Source organism: Helianthus annuus, chromosome 12 (assembly GCF_002127325.2).
Source record: "Helianthus annuus cultivar XRQ/B chromosome 12, HanXRQr2.0-SUNRISE, whole genome shotgun sequence".
In the NCBI taxonomy this organism is placed as follows: Eukaryota; Viridiplantae; Streptophyta; class Magnoliopsida; order Asterales; family Asteraceae; genus Helianthus; species Helianthus annuus.
This window is the reverse complement of record NC_035444.2, coordinates 21,282,110-21,302,980: the sequence shown is the minus strand read 5'-3', so window position 1 is coordinate 21,302,980 and position 20,871 is coordinate 21,282,110. Positions and strand designations below refer to the sequence as shown.

The 20,871-nt window shown below is 40.8% G+C and overlaps 1 protein-coding gene across 4 annotated transcripts; it reads left to right on the top strand.

The window, feature by feature from the left end:
* Window positions 1-1,949: 1,949 nt before the first annotated feature.
* LOC110894296 (protein FIZZY-RELATED 2-like) lies at window positions 1,950-6,962 on the top strand. 4 transcript variants are annotated; one of them, XR_002566240.1, is made up of 6 exons: window positions 1,950-2,128; window positions 2,242-2,441; window positions 6,100-6,204; window positions 6,361-6,422; window positions 6,498-6,566; window positions 6,665-6,962. XR_002566240.1 is itself a non-coding variant. In XM_022141501.2 (5 exons), exons 2-5 carry the CDS (start codon window positions 6,105-6,107, stop codon window positions 6,716-6,718), a joined length of 285 nt encoding a protein of 94 aa, XP_021997193.1. In that variant the 5' UTR covers window positions 1,950-2,441; window positions 6,103-6,104; the 3' UTR covers window positions 6,719-6,962. The 4 variants fall into 4 exon arrangements, 3 of the variants coding, with proteins under 3 accessions (XP_021997193.1, XP_035836718.1, XP_021997192.1); XM_022141501.2 differs by having other exon boundaries at window positions 1,950-2,441; window positions 6,103-6,204; XM_035980825.1 differs by having other exon boundaries at window positions 1,950-2,441; window positions 6,745-6,962.
* Window positions 6,963-20,871: the final 13,909 nt, after the last annotated feature.

Genomic DNA, 20,871 nt, shown 5'->3' with positions numbered 1-20,871 from the left:
ACTATTCATGTTGAATGTGGTAGTTAAACGTTGTGAAATTAAACTTGAAATGGTTCAACATGATTAGTGGCTTGATCCTGGATGTCACGTGCCTTGCGGTAAAACCCCGCATGTGAAATTTGAGGTTGTGACACTCTGTTTAGTCAATTTCTCAAAAATACAAAAAAAAAGATTTTTTTCCATTCGTAGTCTTTATCAGAACCTCTACCGTGTACCTCTGAAACAAAGATAAGTTTTAGAGAACCTACAATAGCTCTTTAAGTATTGAGATTCACTAGTTATCTCTAAATATAATTTTGTGAGTGTATAAAACCAAACAAAAAAAAACAATAAAATAAGTGTTTGTGAGTAAGACAGAAATAAACATAGAGAATCTGATGTGTGAGATTTTTTAAAAATAAACAAAGCTTAAAGACAAATGTGTATTTTAAATAAATTATGGTGATAAAGATAGAGAATCTAATGTGAATGATCTAAGACTAGTCATCAAGGTTTTTCATTGTAGATGTGCCCTCTCTAGGTCATACGAATTGGGCTTAGTTTCACGCTCACTAAAATTCAGCATGAAATTTTAGCATTCTAGAACTTTCCGAGGATATCTAGTCGCGTCTAGAGTCGTCCGAAAGAGTTTGGAACAACCCATATTTTACCAACAACCTGGGGACACAAGATACATGAAAATCCACCCAAGAAGGGTCTAGCATTTGCTGGAAAAGTCTGGTCAAAACAGCCCCAAAAATCTACCAAGAACTCTCTAGAAACTTAGTAAAATATCATAATATTTGTGTAAGAAATGTCTAGATATTAACGCTTGATATTTTTGTAAAAAGTGTTTTGGATAAAGAACACTCTAGATAGTGATTAAAGTTGTATAAATAAGGGTGATGGGGTCTCATCTGAGACATCCCTAGCAACTTGTAAACACCAACACTTTGTAAAACTCTCTTTGTGCAATACAAAGTTTTTCTTTTGTATACATGTGTTCAAGTATTACAAGCAAGCCACTCGCGATCCAACTTATATATTGAAAAACTTAGAAACAAAACAAGTCTAAATCATATATAACTACAAAAAGCAACTACGGTCACCTTCATTCTAACCAACCAACTGACGCGACCCTTCCAAAAATGATATCTGGCGACCGTTTAATATACGTATTAATTCAAAGGGTATCATCTCAGATGATCATGTCTGTTGGGATGGTAGTCACGACTTTTCAACAAAAAAAAGTCGTGGGTTCGATTCTTCATTACAGCCTTCTTTTTCCTTTTACCAAAACCTGTTTTCACCTTTTTGATCCAATCATATCATCATTAATAAATGTAAGAACTGTCTACCCCATTGAGAATAACCCATGAACATTCAATGTCATACTGTCATTACAACTTGCAGAGAATATCACCAACTTCAGAGAAGCGTATGTGATATGCCTGCTTAAATGTTGAAATATATGTGGCGGAGTAGCATGCGTCGATAGACTCTTGCATGATTTGCCAACCGACGTGCTATTCACTTGGTTTTATCACCGACCAACACGCCCGTTAATAATTATTAAACTCTTTTTAACAAAAAGGGACGTTTAAAAAACCCACACCGTTACATGGTTGGCATTGACCACCGGTTGTATTAACAAAAGTTTCAAAAAGCGTTGTTTGAAAAACCGACGCATCACTCGGGAGATTCTTTTACAAATCATTACACCGTTTCCGAAAGGGTGCCCATATCCATATATATAACCATCAGAACATATTTTTCTTTTTTTCACTTGGTTTTATTACCGATCAACAAGCCCTTTAACAATTATCAACCTCTTTTTAGCAGCAAAGCGACGTTTAAAAAACCCACACCGTTACATGGTTCATATTGACCACCGATTGTATTAACAAAAGTTTCTTCCTTGTTCTTTCATCCCCTTCTCCCAATTCCCCCCCCCCCCCCCCCCAATTCAATGTATTACGCCCACAATGAAGAATACACATGAACAACGGTGCTAAGATGACTCAAAGCGTCACTATAATTACTACTACAATCGATTAGGTCTCATCATTGAAATCAATTCTTCACCCTGGACGATCAGATGACAGCAACCCTAATTCTCCCCGATGAAGAAGACGAACCGTACAATCGAGTAAGTTTTCATCCATTTATATCCAGTTTCATCCGAAAAAGTATAAGATTAGGGTTTTAAGTGAATATATTGTTCAATCTTCCAATAATTTCTTAATCGTGAGTTAGCGTCAGGTGGAAATGATAACAGGGTTAGTGATTACGTTACTTATCTTCTTGAAATACTATGAACATACGACTGCTATGAAAGCAATTGCGTGGTCCCACATATTTTTGGACTTCTGGCCTCTGGTGGGGGTATTGCTGATCGATGTATTCGGTTTTGGAACACAACATCCAATTCTCATCTTAGTTGCATGGATACCAGTAGCCAGGTGATCTTTCTCAATTATATCTTATTCTATTTTTTTCAAAATTTTCAAGCTAAAGTTATCATTATGGCCCTCGTGACTAAAAGAATTGCCTGAGTAATGTGTGTGTATATTTATATATGGGTGTTGGTGCATATTGTGTATGTTCGCCACTGTGCGAATAGGCTAGATAGAGCGTGTGTTGAATATTGTATAGAATAGTGAATAACGGATAAGGTTCTGTTAGTGTCATAGTCCATCCGGACGGATGAACAACATGTTCCTCCGTTAATTACCCCATCCGAATAGGTTCTGATATTGTTATAGTCCATCCGGACGGATGGACGCTAGCTCATTCGGACGGATAGGCTGTTGCCTATAAATAGGGATGTGGGGTTCCCATTTGGACAAGCTTTTGTTTCCCTATGGGGAGATGCTGTCAAACTGGTTTCGCAAGTCTGTAACTGTCATATTTCAATAAGAAACCAGATTATAAGTAATTGTTCGGTGTCGTTTCTATCTTCTACTCATTTCTTATCACCAAACCGATCATCTCGGGACCAAAGCTCCGTCAAACTCGGCGTTTCCTGGATTATCAAGTGGTATCAGAGCTTGGAGGCCGGATTCAGAGAAGATTATCACGAGATACCAGAGTTCTACATCAGATTCTTACCGATTTTGATCTAACTTTCTCTACTTCTACTCACTTCTCAGTTTTTCTTGACTTTCTCATACAAAAACACAAATAGGACATCGAATTCACAGACAAATTCACCTGATCTTTGGACAGTATGTGCGAAATGTGTTTTTGAACAATCCTTCAAAGTTTCAGATCATAATTCAAACTAAAACTTGTTAAAATCAGTAAAAAACCATGAACTTCGGAACTAAGTTTGCTTACGTCATCGCCCATCCGGACGGATAGACTTTTCAGTATTGTAAATTGTTCAAGGTGTTTGCTCATCCGGACGGATAGACTTGTTCATCCGGACGTATAGGCTTTCAAGTGTCCATCTGGGTGATATTTTCTCATCCGAAGATTAGTCCATCTGGATAAAGTTCATCCCGAGATCTTGTCCATCCGTGAACAGTCCATCCGGACAACGGCCATCCAGACGAGTATTGTGTTAAGTTTGATTTCAAAAGTGTTTGACTTTCATTGACTTTTCAGGTATTTTCAAAGATAGTAATCATGTCTGACGAGTTCTACAATGAGTTTTACGATGCTTTCACCACATCAGCACCGGCGTCTACTTCCAACCCGAAGAATGTTTCAAGTGTCATTTCCGAGAAACTAAACATAGATAATGCATATGGAAATTACTAAAAGCCGCCAAAACTTATGAACATCGAGGAATACAATCGACGCGCTCTGAGATTTATCAATTGGCTGAAGGCTGATGCGTATGAGAGTTGGAAATATTTAGAAACCGGGTATACTTTTCCAGCAACTCCACAAGGAGAAAGAATCCCATTTACAGCTTTGGGGAAAACCGATCAGAAGAATTTTGCTGCTGAACAAAGAGGGATCGCTCTTATTCACCGATCGGTTAGAGACGACATCATATCGTTGCTTCGATATGATAATACAACAAAAGGGTTGTGGGAATCTTTGAAAAAGAAATGTACTGGTGGGGACGAAATAGTTAAAAACAAAAAATCGTTACTTAAAAAGGAATTTGACTATTTCAATTGTATGAAAGGTGAAGGGGTTAAGTAGATGATTGAACAATTCTGTCACTTGAAAGTTGAACTGGATAGATTCGGTATTGGAAAGACAGATGAAGAGGTTAACGAAAAGTTGATCGATGCACTGCCAAACGAGGATGATTGCCAGTTTACGTGTTGATTCTGAAACATAATCTGAATTTGAGTACGGTCAGTCTTGATACTCTGATTGAGAAGTTAGAAGGGCATGAATTGGATATTAGAAAACAGAATAAGTCAAATACCTCTAACTATCAACAGAACGTGAATCTCTACTACCGAGGAAGTCTACTGTCACCAAATGTTCAATCACCGAAGATAGGGACGGCCTTCATCGTCTGATTGATATCCGTTGGTGCATGGCGAGTGTTATCCGACGAGCACAAAGATTTATGGAGATTACGGGCAGAGTGTGTGGGTGGTCTGAATACCAAACTGGGATTCGACAAGTCGAAGGTCACTTGCTTCAAATGCAAACAGAAGGGGCAATCCAAACGAGAATGCCAAAATCAGAATGTGAACGACACTATCAACCCATTCCATGAGGATTACTATAAGAAGGCTATCTACCATCGCAATAAGGAACAACCTCCGAAAATCAACCTTCTGCAGATCGAAGAAGGATCATCGTCAAAAGATAAAATCAGGGCGTTGATTGTCACACAGGAAGATGAGGGGGAATATGTTCAAACAGTGTCAAAAGCAAACCCGGATCATCAATCAAGGGGGAATCTATTGAAGATTTCAAGATGCCTGATTGAAGTTACAGAATATGAGAAGTTGTAGAATATTCAAACACAACTCAATGTTTTCAACGAGACGATTCGACAGTGACGGCCAAGGGGGAATCTGTTGGTGCATATTGTGTATGTCCGCCACTTTGCGAATAGGCTAGATAGAGCATGTGTTGAATATTGTATAGAATAGTGTATAATGGATAAGGTTTTGTTATTGTCATAGTCCATCCGGACGGATGGAGTCCATCCGGACGGATGGAGTCCATCCGGACGGATGGAGTCCATCCGGATGGATGGACAACATGTTCATCCGTTAGTTACCCCATCCGAATAGGTTCTGATATTGTATAGTCCATCCGGACGAATGGACACTCGCTCATTCGAACGGATAGGCTGTTGCCTATAAATAGGGATGTGGGGTTCCCATTTGGACAAGCTTTTGGTTCCCTATGGGGAGATGCTGTCCAACTAGTTTTGCGAGTATGTAATTGTCATATTTCAATAAGAAACCAGATTATAAGTGATTGTTTGGTGTCGTTTCTATCTTCTACTCATTTCTTATCACCGAACCGATCATATCGGGACTAAAGCTCCGTTAAACTCGACGTTTCCTGGATTATCAATGGGAGAGTTATCTTGAGAACGCTAAATATTATAAGAACCGTGAGGATGAATGAAAAAACCAATCAAAATCATTTTTTTCAATACAAACCTCGTTGTAATTAAAATACATCATTAAAAAATGAATTTACTCTTTAAATAGTTCATCTCCCCTCTCAAGATAACTTTTAATAAGTTTTTTACACATATGTAAATACAACAAATTTACGCATGTGTAAATGGCAAACTTAAACATGTGTAAATTTTCTTTATTTACAAATATATGTAAATTTAAACGTGTTGTATTCGAATAATAATGACAAGTGTAAACTTTTGTTTTTTAAATTGAATTGTCTTTTACCAAGTTCTCGCGGTTTTTTCATTCGTTCTCACGGTTCTCACAATAATATCTAGCGTTCTAGAGATAACCCTCCTCTATATATATATAACTTGCCGACTGGGAAAAAAATAGTAAAGTAACTTTTCTCATAACATGAGCTACAAATCATTACATGCCATCGTTGCAACCTATTGATTATATTGACCTTGGTTCACAAGATCCTCCTTTTCTGTCATTCTAAAGGGTAGTTTAGACATTTGGAAAATAAACTGCTAAACTTCTCATGTTGTTACAATAGCAGGTATGCAATCTTGTGTGGTCAAAGAATGTCAACAAACTCGTGAGCACCCACAGATACTCTCAAAACTAGATTATTGTCTGGAGATACCCTACTATGTAGAAGGTAATATTTTTAGAGCGGGTTGGTAAAAAAACATATGATTAGAGTTGGCAAAATGTGCGGGTTGGGTAAAGGGTCTAAATGGATAAATATCTATGCAGTTGCCCCATAAAAATTTATGACAAGTTTTTTAACACCCATTTGTTATCTGTAATGCAGCTCGCGACACTTACGGGCACACGTATAGAGTTCTCTACCTCGCAATCTCACCAGATGGACAAGTAGATTTTAAGTTACTTTATGATTTTTAAGTTTAGAGAGTAATAATCATAAGTTTAAAAATATTAGTTTTGCAGACGATTGTGACTAGAGCTGGAGACGAAACACTTAGATTCTGGAACGTGTTTCCATCACCCAAATCTCAGGTTACAAAAAAAGGGTTCATAAGTGACCTTAAAATAATATTTTTTGTATCTTTTAGCTAAAAAGTAACTAAAACATATGTATGATCCATGTTATGCAGAATACAGAGAGTGAAATTGGTGCATCATCTTTTGGCAGAACGCACATTCGTTAACCCCGTTTCACATTTGGGATTTTCAGGTCGCCGCTGAAGTCACGAAGTTCAAGAAAGAACGATTATAACTTAGGGTTAAGGAGTTTACCATGTTGATCAGCTTGATCATGCCATTGCAGATGCTGTAGAGCTTAGAGTTGGCTGTACTTAACTTGTTAACAACAAGATATTAGAAACAACGGAAAACAAGCACAATGGTGTAAACTAGCGTTTGATATATATTTACTTATGCCTATCTTTTTTATATACTTCACTATTTTAAGTACGTTATATCATAAAATCAAGAATTTTATAATCTTTCATCCAATTAGTTGTAAATATATATTTAAACCAGTTACAAAAGTGTCTATAACATCTACGGCTATTTTTTCGTTGAATGGAATAAAATGTTAGAAACCTGGAATGGGTTGTGGTTCGTAATAGGCATGATAATTGAATCTAATATCAGCCGGTACATCCGCCTAATTGAATCTGATATCAGTTGGGACACCCGCCGCAACGCGCGGGCTTTCCCACTAAAGTATTACGCACATATTCACGGATCATAAGAGTCTTCAACACATATCCAATCAAAAGGAATTAAATATGCGCCAACGGCGTTGGGTGGAACTGTTGAGTAACTATAACTGTGAAATCAAGTACTATCCGGGCAAAGCAAATGTTGTGGCGGATGCTTTAAGCCAGAAAGAACAAGTCAAAACATTACGAGTGCGAGCCTTAGAAATGACAATTCAGACGAACTTTACGGCTCGAGTGCACGATGCACAATAAGAAGCCCTAAAGCCGAAAAACATTTAAGCGGAATCCTTACGGAGAATTGAGAAACAAATGGAAACGAACAAAGATGAAACTTTATTTTTCATGGGAAGGATCTGGATTCCATACTTTGGCGGTCTACGAGACTTGGTGCTGGACGAAGCACACAAGTCAAAATATTCAATACATCCAGGATCCGATAAAATGTATCAAGATTTAAAGGAATATTATTGGTGGCCTAATCTCAAGGGAGATATTGCGTCCTATGTTGGGAAATGCCTAACTTGTGCAAAGGTCAAGGCCGAATATCAAAAGTCGTCTGGCTTATTACAACAACCCGAGATTCCCGTTTGGAAATGGGAACAAATATCAATGGATTTTATTACAAAACTACCAAGGACCTCATGAGGTCATGACATGATTTGGGTTATTATCAATCGGTTAACCAAGTCAGCTCACTTCTTACCAATCCGCGAGAAGGACAGTACCGAGAAGTTAGTTGAACTTTACCTTAAGGAGATTGTGGCACGTCATGGAGTGCCTATTTCAATAATCTCTGACCGAGATGGTCGCTTTGTATCAAGGATTTGGCAATCATTTCAAGCCTCGTTTGGATCTCGTTTAGATATAAGCACAACATTTCATCCGCAAACCGATGGTCAAAGTGAGCGAACCATCCAAACTTTGGAAGATATACTTCGTGCCTCTGTGATGGGTTTAGGCGGAAATTGGGATACTCACTTACCTTTGGAAGAGTTACTCATATAATAACAGTTATCACACGAGCATTAAAGCTGCCCCATTCGAAGCATTATATGGATGAAAGTGCCGATCACCGCTATGTTGGGCAGATGACAAACAACTTATTGGCCCTGAACTAGTCCAAGAGACTACCAACAAGATATTCAAGATACGAGACCGTATCAAAGTGGCTCGCGATAGACAAAGAGCTACACAAACCATTATCCTTCGAGGTCGGAGACAAAGTCTTACTAAAAGTCTCACCTCAGAAGGGCGTAGCTCGATCCGGGAAGCGCGGAAAGCTAAACCCGAGATACATTAGGCCTTTTGAAATTCTGGAAAAGATTGGTACAGTTGCTTACAAGTTAAAATTGCCAGAAGAACTCAACGACATACCGACAAATTTCATGTGTCGAATCTCAAGAAAAGTCCAACCAACGAAACAGTTATTATCCCAGCGGATGAAATTCACGTATACGACAAACTCCAGTTCACCGAAGAACCTGTTGAGTTTATGGACTAGAAAGTCCACAAGACAAGGAGGATTCGTATTAAGCTAGTCAAAATCCGTTAAAACTCACGTCACGGGCCCGAGTATACCTGGGAACGTGAAGATCAGATAAAGACAAAGTACCCCACCTGTTCTTCATTCATAGGATAACTCAAAGTGAATTTCAGGACGAAATTCTTTTTAATAGGGGGAGTATGTGACAAACGGCAACTAATTGGTAACCCTGTACAATCTAATCACTATTTTTATTACATAATCTCATGCATTTTATTGTAATTTAATTACGTAACGAGGTCGTACTTTATATAACAATGATAGGACAAGTTAAATATACTATAACATATATTGGTTTTCGTCACGACACGAAACAAAACAAACTATGTCCTAAAATTATTGGTAGAAAGTGTTGGGATCACTATTTACGGTTAACCTATTCATGTCAGCAAAGTTGCTAAAACGAAACAGAATTGTGAAAAACGACATACGAATGACATAACCGAGTCTATATATACATAAAAAACCCTAATGTGAGAACCTCACTTGCAATAATACATAACTTTATGTTATAACGCTCGAATCCGAAAATTGTCCGTTTCGGCTATAAAAGTAACAATTTTAAATCGTCCGCAACACTAATTCAGCATTTTCGGGACTCCAAAATTATACAAAATAATGACAAGCACCTCAAAACAATATGAGGATATCAAAAATACATAAAAGACATCATTTCCGGTATTACGACAAACAGTGCACAACTTGATCGGAAAGCAACCGATTGTCGAACCGACGAAGATTTCAATACCCGATAGCCTCGTACATTAATCTAGAGAGCTAGTTAAGCTTCATTCAGGATCCGTAACCCCTTCATACAACTCATGGTTGCGGAAATGGGACTTGTGGAAATATTCATCGGTTGAATATAAAAGTGCTGTTATCGGACTGATAACTAAACGAAAGCCGTTTATGCTATCAAAATACAACTTATACGAACTAGTTAATACCATTTAGCATCTTAAACCCCTAATTACCCCCTTAATGATGCAAGGCAACCCTAAACACCATACTTAATCTAATCCCCTAAATATCTATATAATTAAGACTTTTCATAAGAATATTACACTTAACCCCCTCCCCCCCCCTTATAATTTCGGTCAAGGTGGGCCCCCACCCACGTTGCCTCATATGGATGAAAGTAATGCTTGAAGCATGGCTTAAGGATTTGGTGGAATTATTGGAAGATATTTAAAAGTTATGATACACCATATCTTACATTACTTACATAAAAGAAAAATCAAAACCATAACACCCTCCTTGCTTTCTCTCCCTCATGGCTCCAACCCACCACCACAAACCACCATCTTCCACCCTTTAAACACCAATTTTACTCACTTTCAATCCATAACAAGATCATCTAAGGAACAAGCAAGCATGGAGGAGCATTAGGGCTTTCTTTGGAGCTTAATTGTCTTCTTAATCTTCTTCTAATTTTGTGCAAACTTGTAAGCCAACCTTTTACCATTTTTAAGCACATTATTATGTGTAGAATAAAGAAGTACATGTTGATCATCTTGAATTGAAAAATCAAACCTAAAACCCTAATCTCACCTTAATAATCTACTAACCATAACTTATTATGTGTTGATTATGTGTATTAGTGATAACTAGTTAGCATAATTGTTTGATTATGTTAAAGTAAGTTGTTTAAAGATGAGATTTATGATGATCTTGTTGTTTATTTAGTGTAGTATTTCATAAGTATGATGATCTTGCCATACGAGACTTGAAAATATGATTTAAACATGTATATGTTTAAATCATACAAGATCATCACATTGAGAAACTCATGAGCTTCATGAATGTATATATACATAAATCATATTCTTGATTCTTGAAAGTTGATCTTGAAAACTAGTAAACTTGATTTTTAAACAAGTTATATAAAAATGGTGATAAAAAATGTCCATAAAGTCTTGATATTTTTGATGATCTTGAAAGACATGGGGTTTTAGGGATTTCTAAAGTATAAGCATAAACATAATCAAGTTTATACAAAAATGCTCTATAAAAGATGAACTTGAAAAATCGGTTACTTTAAAGCTTTGGAAAATATGTGTAAGTGATATGCTCATGAAAAGTTGAAGGTGAAAGTATGTGATTTATTTCTTCTAAATGATTTTGTTAAACTTGATGAATTGGTGATGATTTTGGAAATTGAATTATGGTTTAACTACGTTTTTAAAGCGTGGGAAATTGAATGATGGTTTATGTCACACCCCCAAAATCCACGTGCGGAGTATCACCGCTTGGGAGCGTGACATGACCAGGATCAAGCCACCAATCATATTGAACATATAAATAAATAGTAAATGTCATCCATCAATACGAAAGGTGTTTATCAAAACCAATGTAAGTAAGTGTAGCGGAAGCATTAATGTAAGACCCAACATAAGTATTAATGTTTGAAACGTCATAAGCGTTTAATAAGTAATCACGATCCATTTGCCCACAACGACCTGCTCCTCCTTGTGCAAGCTCCATTAGTACCTAAGGTCCTGTAAGGCATGCAGCAGAGAGTCAACAACTAGTTGAGCGAGTTCACAGAAAGTAAATGCGTAACAGTAAGTTCATGAGTATCAAGTGGCTCTACTGGGCCGTTAGTACGTTCTATTGACTAGACTATTCATAACCATAAGTGTTCTTCACAATCCGAGAACAGTAGCAGGTATAAGTTCACGCAGGTCTTACGTTTGTATCCTTCACATCCGAGGATAGTAGTGAGTATAAGTCTCCTTCACAACCGAGGATAGTGATCAGTATAGGTATCCTTCACAACCGAGGATAGTGATCAGTATAAGTATCCTTCACAACCGAGGATAGTGATCAGTATAAGTATCCTTCACATCCGAGGATAGTAATATGGTAGTCTAGTCATAGTGTCAGTACGAATCTATTCAACCTTATCCTTTCAATCCCATTCCCAACACCCCGGGAATCCCATGCATTGGTAAGAGTGTGAACTCACCTTGGGTTGCTCGGCAGATACACACAAAAGGGTTTCTTGAACTAAAGGTGGTCAACCACGTCCTAACAGGGTTACCACACAAGTCAGGTTTTGACTCCAAGTAATGCACGTATAAATCATAGCAACACGTATAGCACGTAAACAGTCAAAGTATAACATTCACCACTTGTGCGTCTCGGATGGCTGGGCCATTGAGCTTGTGCGAGCCCAACCATCTTGTGCGATTCAATGTCTAAGCCCAACTACTCCTGGCCCAACATACAAGCAAACAGTCTAACATACATGGCCCAAATAAATAGTGCATGCGTGCCTTGTGCGATCCAGTTTGTGTTGTGCGATCGGACGAGCCCAACCCAGCAATTAACATACGGCCCAACAGTTAAGAAGTTCATACAACAATTTCGGCCCAAGCAAACAAAACAGTCAGCTTGTGCGATCAGGAAATACACACGGCCCAACTTGCATCTGATCGGGTTGTGCGATCAGGTTTGGGCTTGTGCGACCGGACACTTGGGCTGTCCGGCCCAACAGTTTGCGTGTTAGTGATTTGGGCCCCCTTGTGCGACTAGACTCCTTGTGCGAGTGGCTAGTCTTGTGCGCTCAGAAGGTCTTGTGCGACCAGCCATGATGTGCGATTAGTTTTAAGTTACCCGAATTACATGCTTAATTGGTTACAACACTTATCAGTTTCCAAGTTTATCATGATTACCAATTAACAAAATTCCAAACATTCAGTTACTCTAAAATCGATCAAACAGGGATTTTTACATTAAACCTCATGAACCCTAACATGATTAAACATGAACACCAATATATCATAAAACATATAATCGGATTAAACTTTATAATCTAACCCTATTACCCGAGTTCAACTATATCACAGCCGATTGATTCAAGCATCCCAATCCGAACATAGTATGAATCCCAATTAACCCAAACGTATATCTAATGCTCAATTGCTAACCGTTTTCATGAACATAATAACTAATCCAAACCGAACACATATATGGCCAATAATTCATTCATGCATTAACACTTATCATTCAACCGAATCATAACAATACATCACCATGTAAGTGTATATAACATATCATCATAGAATTTACGGAGGCAAATAGTTGTATACTAACCGATTAGGGATGACAAGGTTTGATCCGAATAACAAAAGATCTCCGATAGGGAAGATGCTTGCCGTCAAGTTGAGAGAGAGAGGAACCGAACTAGGGTTTGAGTGTGTAGGGTGTTTTGGTGAAAAGTGTAGGATGGTTACAACACCCTAGGTGTTATGCGTATAAGGAGAGTGGGCCGAACTCAATCATGGGCTGCCTTATGGTCCGGATACAAGTGATACAGCCCAAAGGGCTTGTGTGATCGAGTGTGCAGGTGTTGTGCGGTTCGAGTTTCATGTAACTTATATACATACACATAACGTATCATGTACACAATCATTAAAACACATATCACATAACATTCAATAATCATTCGCTTAGTCAATCAAGTTCACATATGTTACACAACGATAGGTCCTAAATACGAGTTGTCACATTATCCCCAACTAAAAAGAAATTTCGTCCCGAAATTTGGTATGCACTCACTGAGAAAGCTAGGTAAGTTCAATCGTTCGTTCACTGATTTTCCTGGGGTGTCACATCCTCCCCCCGTTGATCTGGAATTTCGTCCCGAAATTCCGAAGTAGTAGCTTTAGCCTCAGTAGTGGTTGCATTGGTTCCGAATAACTGGGGGTACTTTTCTGTCATCCTGTCTTCGCGTTCCCAGGTGTACTCTGGGCCACGTTTGGAGTTCCAACGAACTCGAACAAGAGGGATTCTCTTGTTTTTGAGGACCTTTACATCCCGGTCCGTGATTTCAACTGGTTCCTCGACGAACTGCAACCGCTCGTCGATAGTGAGTTCTTTGAAAGGAATGATAAGGGTCTCATCTGATAGGCATTTCTTCAGATTCGACACGTGAAAGACATTGTGAACTGCACCGAGTTCAGCTGGTAGATCTAGCTTGTAGGCTACTTTGCCTATTTTCTCTATGATCTCGAATGGTCCGACATACCGCGGATTGAGTTTGCCCCGTTTGCCAAAACGAACCACACCCTTCCAGGGTGAGACTTTAAGTAAAACCCGGTCCCCGACCTGAAATTCCAATGGCTTTCTACGCTTGTCCGCGTAGGCTTTCTGACGGTCGCGTGCTGCCGCCATGCGTTGTCGTATTTGTGCAATCTTTTCGGTGGCGTCCACTACAATCTCTGGACCCGTAATCTGACTATCCCCCACCTCTGCCCAACAGAGAGGTGACCGGCATTTACGTCCGTACAATGCCTCGAATGGAGCGGCTTGTATGCTGGTGTGATAACTGTTATTGTATGAGAACTCCACCAAAGGGAGATGCTTTTCCCAGCCGTTGCCGAAATCAATAACGCATGCCCTAAGCATGTCTTCAAGAGTTTGGATTGTTCGCTCAGACTGCCCATCCGTCTGAGGATGATATGCTGTGCTCATGTCTAATCGTGAGCCAAAAGATTTGTGCATCGCTTGCCATAGCTCTGACGTGAATCGTGCATCCCGATCCGAAATGATGGAGGTGGGCACCCCGTGCCTCGAAACAACTTCTTTGAGATAGATGTCTGCGAGGGTGGAGAACTTATCCGTTTCCTTTATAGCTAAGAAGTGTGCAGACTTGGTGAGTCGATCCACGATCACCCATATGGTATCATTCCCCCGCTGGGATCTAGGTAGGCCTGTAACGAAATCCATGGAAATTTCCTCCCACTTCCATTGCGGTATCGTAGGTTGTTGAAGTAGACCCACTGGCTTCTGGTATTCGACCTTGACTCTCGCACAGGTCAAGCACTTTCCAACGTACATAGCGATGTGGGCCTTCATGCTAGGCCACCAGTATGTTGTTCTGATGTCGTGGTACATCTTGTCCAACCCTGGATGTACCGAGTAGCGAGACTTGTGTGCTTCGTCCATCACAAGTTCGCGTAGACCGCCGTAAAGTGGGACCCAAATACGCCCCGTTAAATAGTAGGCGCCGTCTGCCTTCTGTTCTAATTGTTGTCGTGAGCCGCGTAAGGCTTCAGCTTTGACGTTTTCGGGTTTCAATGCTTCTACCTGAGCATTTCGTATCTGTGCTGGAAGGCTAGACTGAATCGTAAGCTGTAGCGCTCGCACGCGCCGAGGTAAAGTGTCTTTCCGACTGAGGGCGTCAGCCACAACATTGGCCTTGCCTGGATGGTACTTGATAGCGCATTCGTAATCGTTCAGTAACTCGACCCATCGCCGTTGACGCATATTCAAATCCTTCTGCTTAAGAATATGCTCGAGACTCCTGTGATCGGTGTAAATCGTGCACCTGGTACCGTACAGGTAGTGTCGCCATATCTTAAGCGCGAAAACAACAGCTCCCAGCTCCAAATCGTGCGTCGTGTAGTTCCGTTCATGAACCTTGAGTTGACGTGAAGCGTAAGCAATAACCTTTTCCCGCTGCATCAATACACATCCAAGACCATGGATGGATGCATCACAATATACTACGAAATCGTCCGTGCCCTCTGGCAATGAGAGAATAGGTGCGCTGCAAAGCCTATCCTTTAGGTGCTGAAAAGCAGTCTCCTGGGGTTCTCCCCAGCGATAGGTGACACCCTTCTGTGTCAGTAGCGTAAGCGGCTGTGCGATCTTGGAGAAGTCTTTTATAAATCGTCTGTAGTAACCCGCCAAACCCAAGAATTGGCGTATTTCTGTTGGTGTACGCGGTGCAGGCCAGTTCCTGATCGAATCTACCTTGGATGGATCGACATGAATCCCATCCCTGTTCACCACATGGCCTAAGAAGTGGACTTCACGAAGCCAGAAGTCGCATTTGGAAAACTTAGCGTACAGCTGTTCCTTCCGTAGGAGTTCCAAAATAAGGTGTAGATGCTGCTCGTGTTCCTCCTGACTCTTGGAGTAAATCAGAATGTCGTCGATGAATACTATGACGAACTTGTCAAGATAGGGTTTGCACACCCTGTTCATAAGATCCATAAATACAGCAGGCGCGTTCGTTAACCCGAACGGCATGATAAGAAACTCGTAGTGGCCGTAGCGTGTTCTGAATGTTGTTTTGGAGACGTCCTCATCCCGGACTCTCAGTTGATGATAACCAGACCGTAGGTCTATCTTGGAGTAGTAACACGACCCTTGCAACTGGTCGAATAAGTCGTCTATGCGTGGTAGAGGATAACGGTTCTTCACCGTTACCTTGTTCAGTTCCCGGTAGTCTATGCACATCCTGAAGGTACCGTCCTTCTTTCTCACGAATAATACTGGAGCTCCCCATGGCGAAGAGCTTGGACGAATGAAGCCCTTTTACAAGAGCTCTTGCAGTTGCTTTGACAATTCTTCCAATTCTGATGGAGCTAGACGATATGGTGCGCGAGCTATGGGTGCTGCTCCTGGAGTGAGCTCGATTTGAAATTCGACCTGACGATGCGGCGGTAATCCAGGTAAATCTTCAGGAAACACCTCACCTGAGGGTAGTCGCGAACAATTGGAATATCCTCCAATTCCTTTTCCTTTGCTGATGCGTCTGTAACGAGTGCCAAGATTGCGGTGTGACCCTTCCGCAAACACTTCTGAGCCTTCAAGAAAGAGATGATGCCGACCACTGCACCACTCTTGTCACCTTGAACTTCGAGAGGTTCTTGACCAGAACAGGGAATGCGAATAATCTTTTCGCTGCATAAGATCTCTTCCTGATGTTGAGATAACCAATCCATCCCTATGACGATGTCGAAGCTTCCCAAGGCTATGGGAATAAGGTCGATGGAGAAAACTTGACCGGCTAAGACGATACTACAACCCCTGACTATCTGTGTGGCTTCTAAACTCTTACCATTAGCTAGTTCTACGACGTGTTTAGTGTTTAGGGGAGTTAATGTACGTTTTAACAATTTACTCATTTTCAAAGACATGTAACTTGTATCCGCACCCAAATCAAACAAAGCAGTAACGTAAATGTTGTCGAGAAGAAACTTACCCATAACGACGTTGGGATCATTCCTGGCATCACCCTGCCCTAACACAAATGCACGACCCCTTGCCTCGTTGCCGTTGTTGTTTCCCCCGTTGTTGTTGTTGCCATTGCCCTGATTGTTGTTATTGTTGTTGTTGTTATTGTTCCTGTTCAGCTGAGGACAGTGCCTTTTTAAGTGCCCTTCTGCGCCGCAATGAAAACATCCTTTGTTGCCCTGTTGCTGATTCTGTTGTGCCTGTGGCTGCTGCTGGTTCTGGTTCGCAGGACGAGGGCTTCTACAATCCTTGGCCTCATGACCCATCTTGAGGCATCTTTGACAGCGACCCCTGTTACACTGGCCACTGTGGTGTCTGCCGCAGTTGTTGCACTTTCGGAGGTTCCCTCGATATCTGCCCTGCCTGTGACTACCTGAGGAATGCTGGCTGGGACTCTGATAACTGTCAGTCTTCCGCTGCTGGGCCTGAGACTGAACTGAATCTGATCCCTTGCTGGAATCCCCATCCCATTTTCTCTTACTGTCACTGGGAGTAGCAGGAGTAGCTGAAGTAGTAACGGTAGCAGTAGCGCTGATACGTTTAGGCAGTTTGTTCTGATCCACTGCCTGGTCTGTGATGCGGTGAGCGAGGCGTTGAATATCCTGGATGTTATCAAGATTAGCCGAAGTAACGTGGCTCTGGATTTCTGGCGCCAACCCTTTGAGATACAACTCAATGCGCTTAATTGGAGGGTCCACCATAGTTGGACACAGCACGGCCAGTTCGTTTGACCTTTTGGTGTAAGCTTCGATTTCCGATCCAGTCATCTTCAGATGGTACAACTCATCTTCCAACTTATGAATGTCTTCCCGAGTGCAGTACTCTCTCTTGATCAGTTCCTTAAAATCATTCCAGGGTGTGGCGTTAGCAGCTGCCAACCCTAAGATCTGAACTTGGGCGTTCCACCAAGTTAGTGCTATTCCTTCTAGCGTGCCAGTGGCGTATTTCACCCTGCGAGCCTCAGGGCATTCACACATCTCGAACACAGACTCGAGCTTTTCAAACCAGTGGAGGAGTCCAACTGCCCCCTCTGTGCCGTTGAAAGTACTTGGACGACAGTCCATGAAGTTCTTGAAAGTGCAGACAGGTTGCTGCGCGTGTTGACCTATTGTGTACGAATAGGGCAAAAATTAAATACAAGGGCTAGTTTAGGAGTGTAGGATCTAAAGATCCTAGTGTAAGTTATGACTACAGGATATACTACCTGCTTGAGCAGCTGCAAGTGCCGCAGCAACTTGAGCTTGAACGAGAGCCTCTAGCTGGGCTTGTGTCATGTTAATTCGTCCAGACATGATCTTCATAGTAAAAGTAGCGTAAGTGAGAATGGTTCGCGAGTAAGGCGATGACAGAAAAGTGTAAGCACGTAGGTATTCTCAGGCAATAGTATCATGTGTATCTAAGTGTACTACAAGTAAAGTTCTATACGTTTCTAGCAAGCAGGTAATAAACATAAACCTTATTACCTAGGATGTCGAGTCTTGCACGTGGAGCGAAGCGTCGTTGTCGATCGTTGAGAGCACTGTTCTGGTTATAGTCTGGTTTTAATAAAAACGTTTTCCCATATTAAAACCAAGTTCTCTATAACCAATGGCTCTGATACCAATCTGTCACACCCCCAAAATCCACGTGCGGAGTATCACCGCTTGGGAGCGTGACATGACCAGGATCAAGCCACCAATCATATTGAACATATAAATAAATAGTAAATGTCATCCATCAACACGAAAGGTGTTTATCAAAACCAATGTAAGTAAGTGTAGCGGAAGCATTAATGTAAAACCCAACATAAGTATTAATGTTTGAAACGTCATAAGCGTTTAATAAGTAATCACGATCCATTTGCCCACAACGACCTGCTCCTCCTTGTGCAAGCTCCATTAGTACCTAAGGTCCTGTAAGGCATGCAGCAGAGAGTCAACAACTAGTTGAGCGAGTTCACAGAAAGTAAATGCGTAACAGTAAGTTCATGAGTATCAAGTGGCTCTACTGGGCCGTTAGTACGTTCTATTGACTAGACTATTCATAACCATAAGTGTTCTTCACAATCCGAGAACAGTAGCAGGTATAAGTTCACGCAGGTCTTACGTGAGTATCCTTCACATCCGAGGATAGTAGTGAGTATAAGTCTCCTTCACAACCGAGGATAGTGATCAGTATAAGTATCCTTCACAACCGAGGATAGTGATCAGTATAAGTATCCTTCACAACCGAGGATAGTGATCAGTATAAGTATCCTTCACATCCGAGGATAGTAATATGGTAGTCTAGTCATAGTGTCAGTACGAATCTATTCAACCTTATCCTTTCAATCCCATTCCCAACACCCCGGGAATCCCATGCCTTGGTAAGAGTGTGAACTCACCTTGGGTTGCTCGGCAAATACACACAAAAGGGTTTCTTGAACTAAAGGTGGTCAACCACGTCCTAACAGGGTTACCACACAATTCAGGTTTTGACTCCAAGTAATGCACGTATAAATCATAGCAACACGTATAGCACGTAAACAGTCAAAGTATAACATTCACCACTTGTGCGTCTCGGATGGCTGGGCCATTGAGCTTGTGCGAGCCCAACCATCTTGTGCGATTCAATGTCTAAGCCCAACTACTCCCGGCCCAACATACAAGCAAACAGTCTAACATACATGGCCCAAATAAATAGTGCATGCGTGCCTTGTGCGATCCAGTTTGTGTTGTGCGATCGGACGAGCCCAACCCAGCAATTAACATACGGCCCAACAGTTAAGAAGTTCATACAACAATTTCGGCCCAAGCAAACAAAACAGTCAGCTTGTGCGATCAGGAAATACACACGGCCCAACTTGCATCTGATCGGGTTGTGCGATCAGGTTTGGGCTTGTGCGACCGGACACTTGGGCTGTCCGGCCCAACAGTTTGCGTGTTAGTGATTTGGGCCCCCTTGTGCGACTAGACTCCTTGTGCGAGTGGCTAGTCTTGTGCGCTCAGAAGGTCTTGTGCGACCAGCCATGATGTGCGATTAGTTTTAAGTTACCCGAATTACATGCTTAATTGGTTACAACACTTATCAGTTTCCAAGTTTATCATGATTACCAATTAACAAAATTCCAAACATTCAGTTACTCTAAAATCGATCAAACAGGGATTTTTACATTAAACCTCATGAACCCTAACATGATTAAACATGAACACCAATATATCATAAAACATATAATCGGATTAAACTTTATAATCTAACCCTATTACCCGAGTTCAACTATATCACAGCCGATTGATTCAAGCATCCGAATCCGAACATAGTATGAATCCCGATTAACCCAAACGTATATCTAATGCTCAATTGCTAACCGTTTTCATGAACATAATAACTAATCCAAACCGAACACATATATGGCCAATAATTCATTCATGCATAACACTTATCATTCAACCGAATCATAACAATACATCACCATGTAAGTGTATATAACATATCATCATAGAATTTACGGAGGCAAATAGTTGTATACTAACCGATTAGGGATGACAAGGTTTGATCCGAATAACAAAAGATCTCCGATAGGGAAGATGCTTGCCATCAAGTTGAGAGAGAGAGGAACCGAACTAGGGTTTGAGTGTGTAGGGTGTTTTGGTGAAAAGTGTAGGATGGTTACAACACCCTAGGTGTTATGCGTATAAGGAGAGTGGGCCGAACTCAATCATGGGCTGCCTTATGGTCCGGATACAAGTGATACAGCCCAAAGGGCTTGTGTGATCGAGTGTGCAGGTGTTGTGCGGTTCGAGTTTCATGTAACTTATATACATACACATAACGTATCATGTACACAATCATTAAAACACATATCACATAACATTCAATAATCATTCGCTTAGTCAATCAAGTTCACATATGTTACACAACGATAGGTCCTAAATACGAGTTGTCACAGTTTAACTACGATTTTAAAGAGTGGGAAAACGTCATAGTTTAGGGGAAACTATGACAAAATTTTCTGAAATTCTAATCATGATAAGTGGGTATTAAAGTGTGATTAAAATGGTTAATCACAATTAGGGATCTTAAACATGATTAGACAAACTTT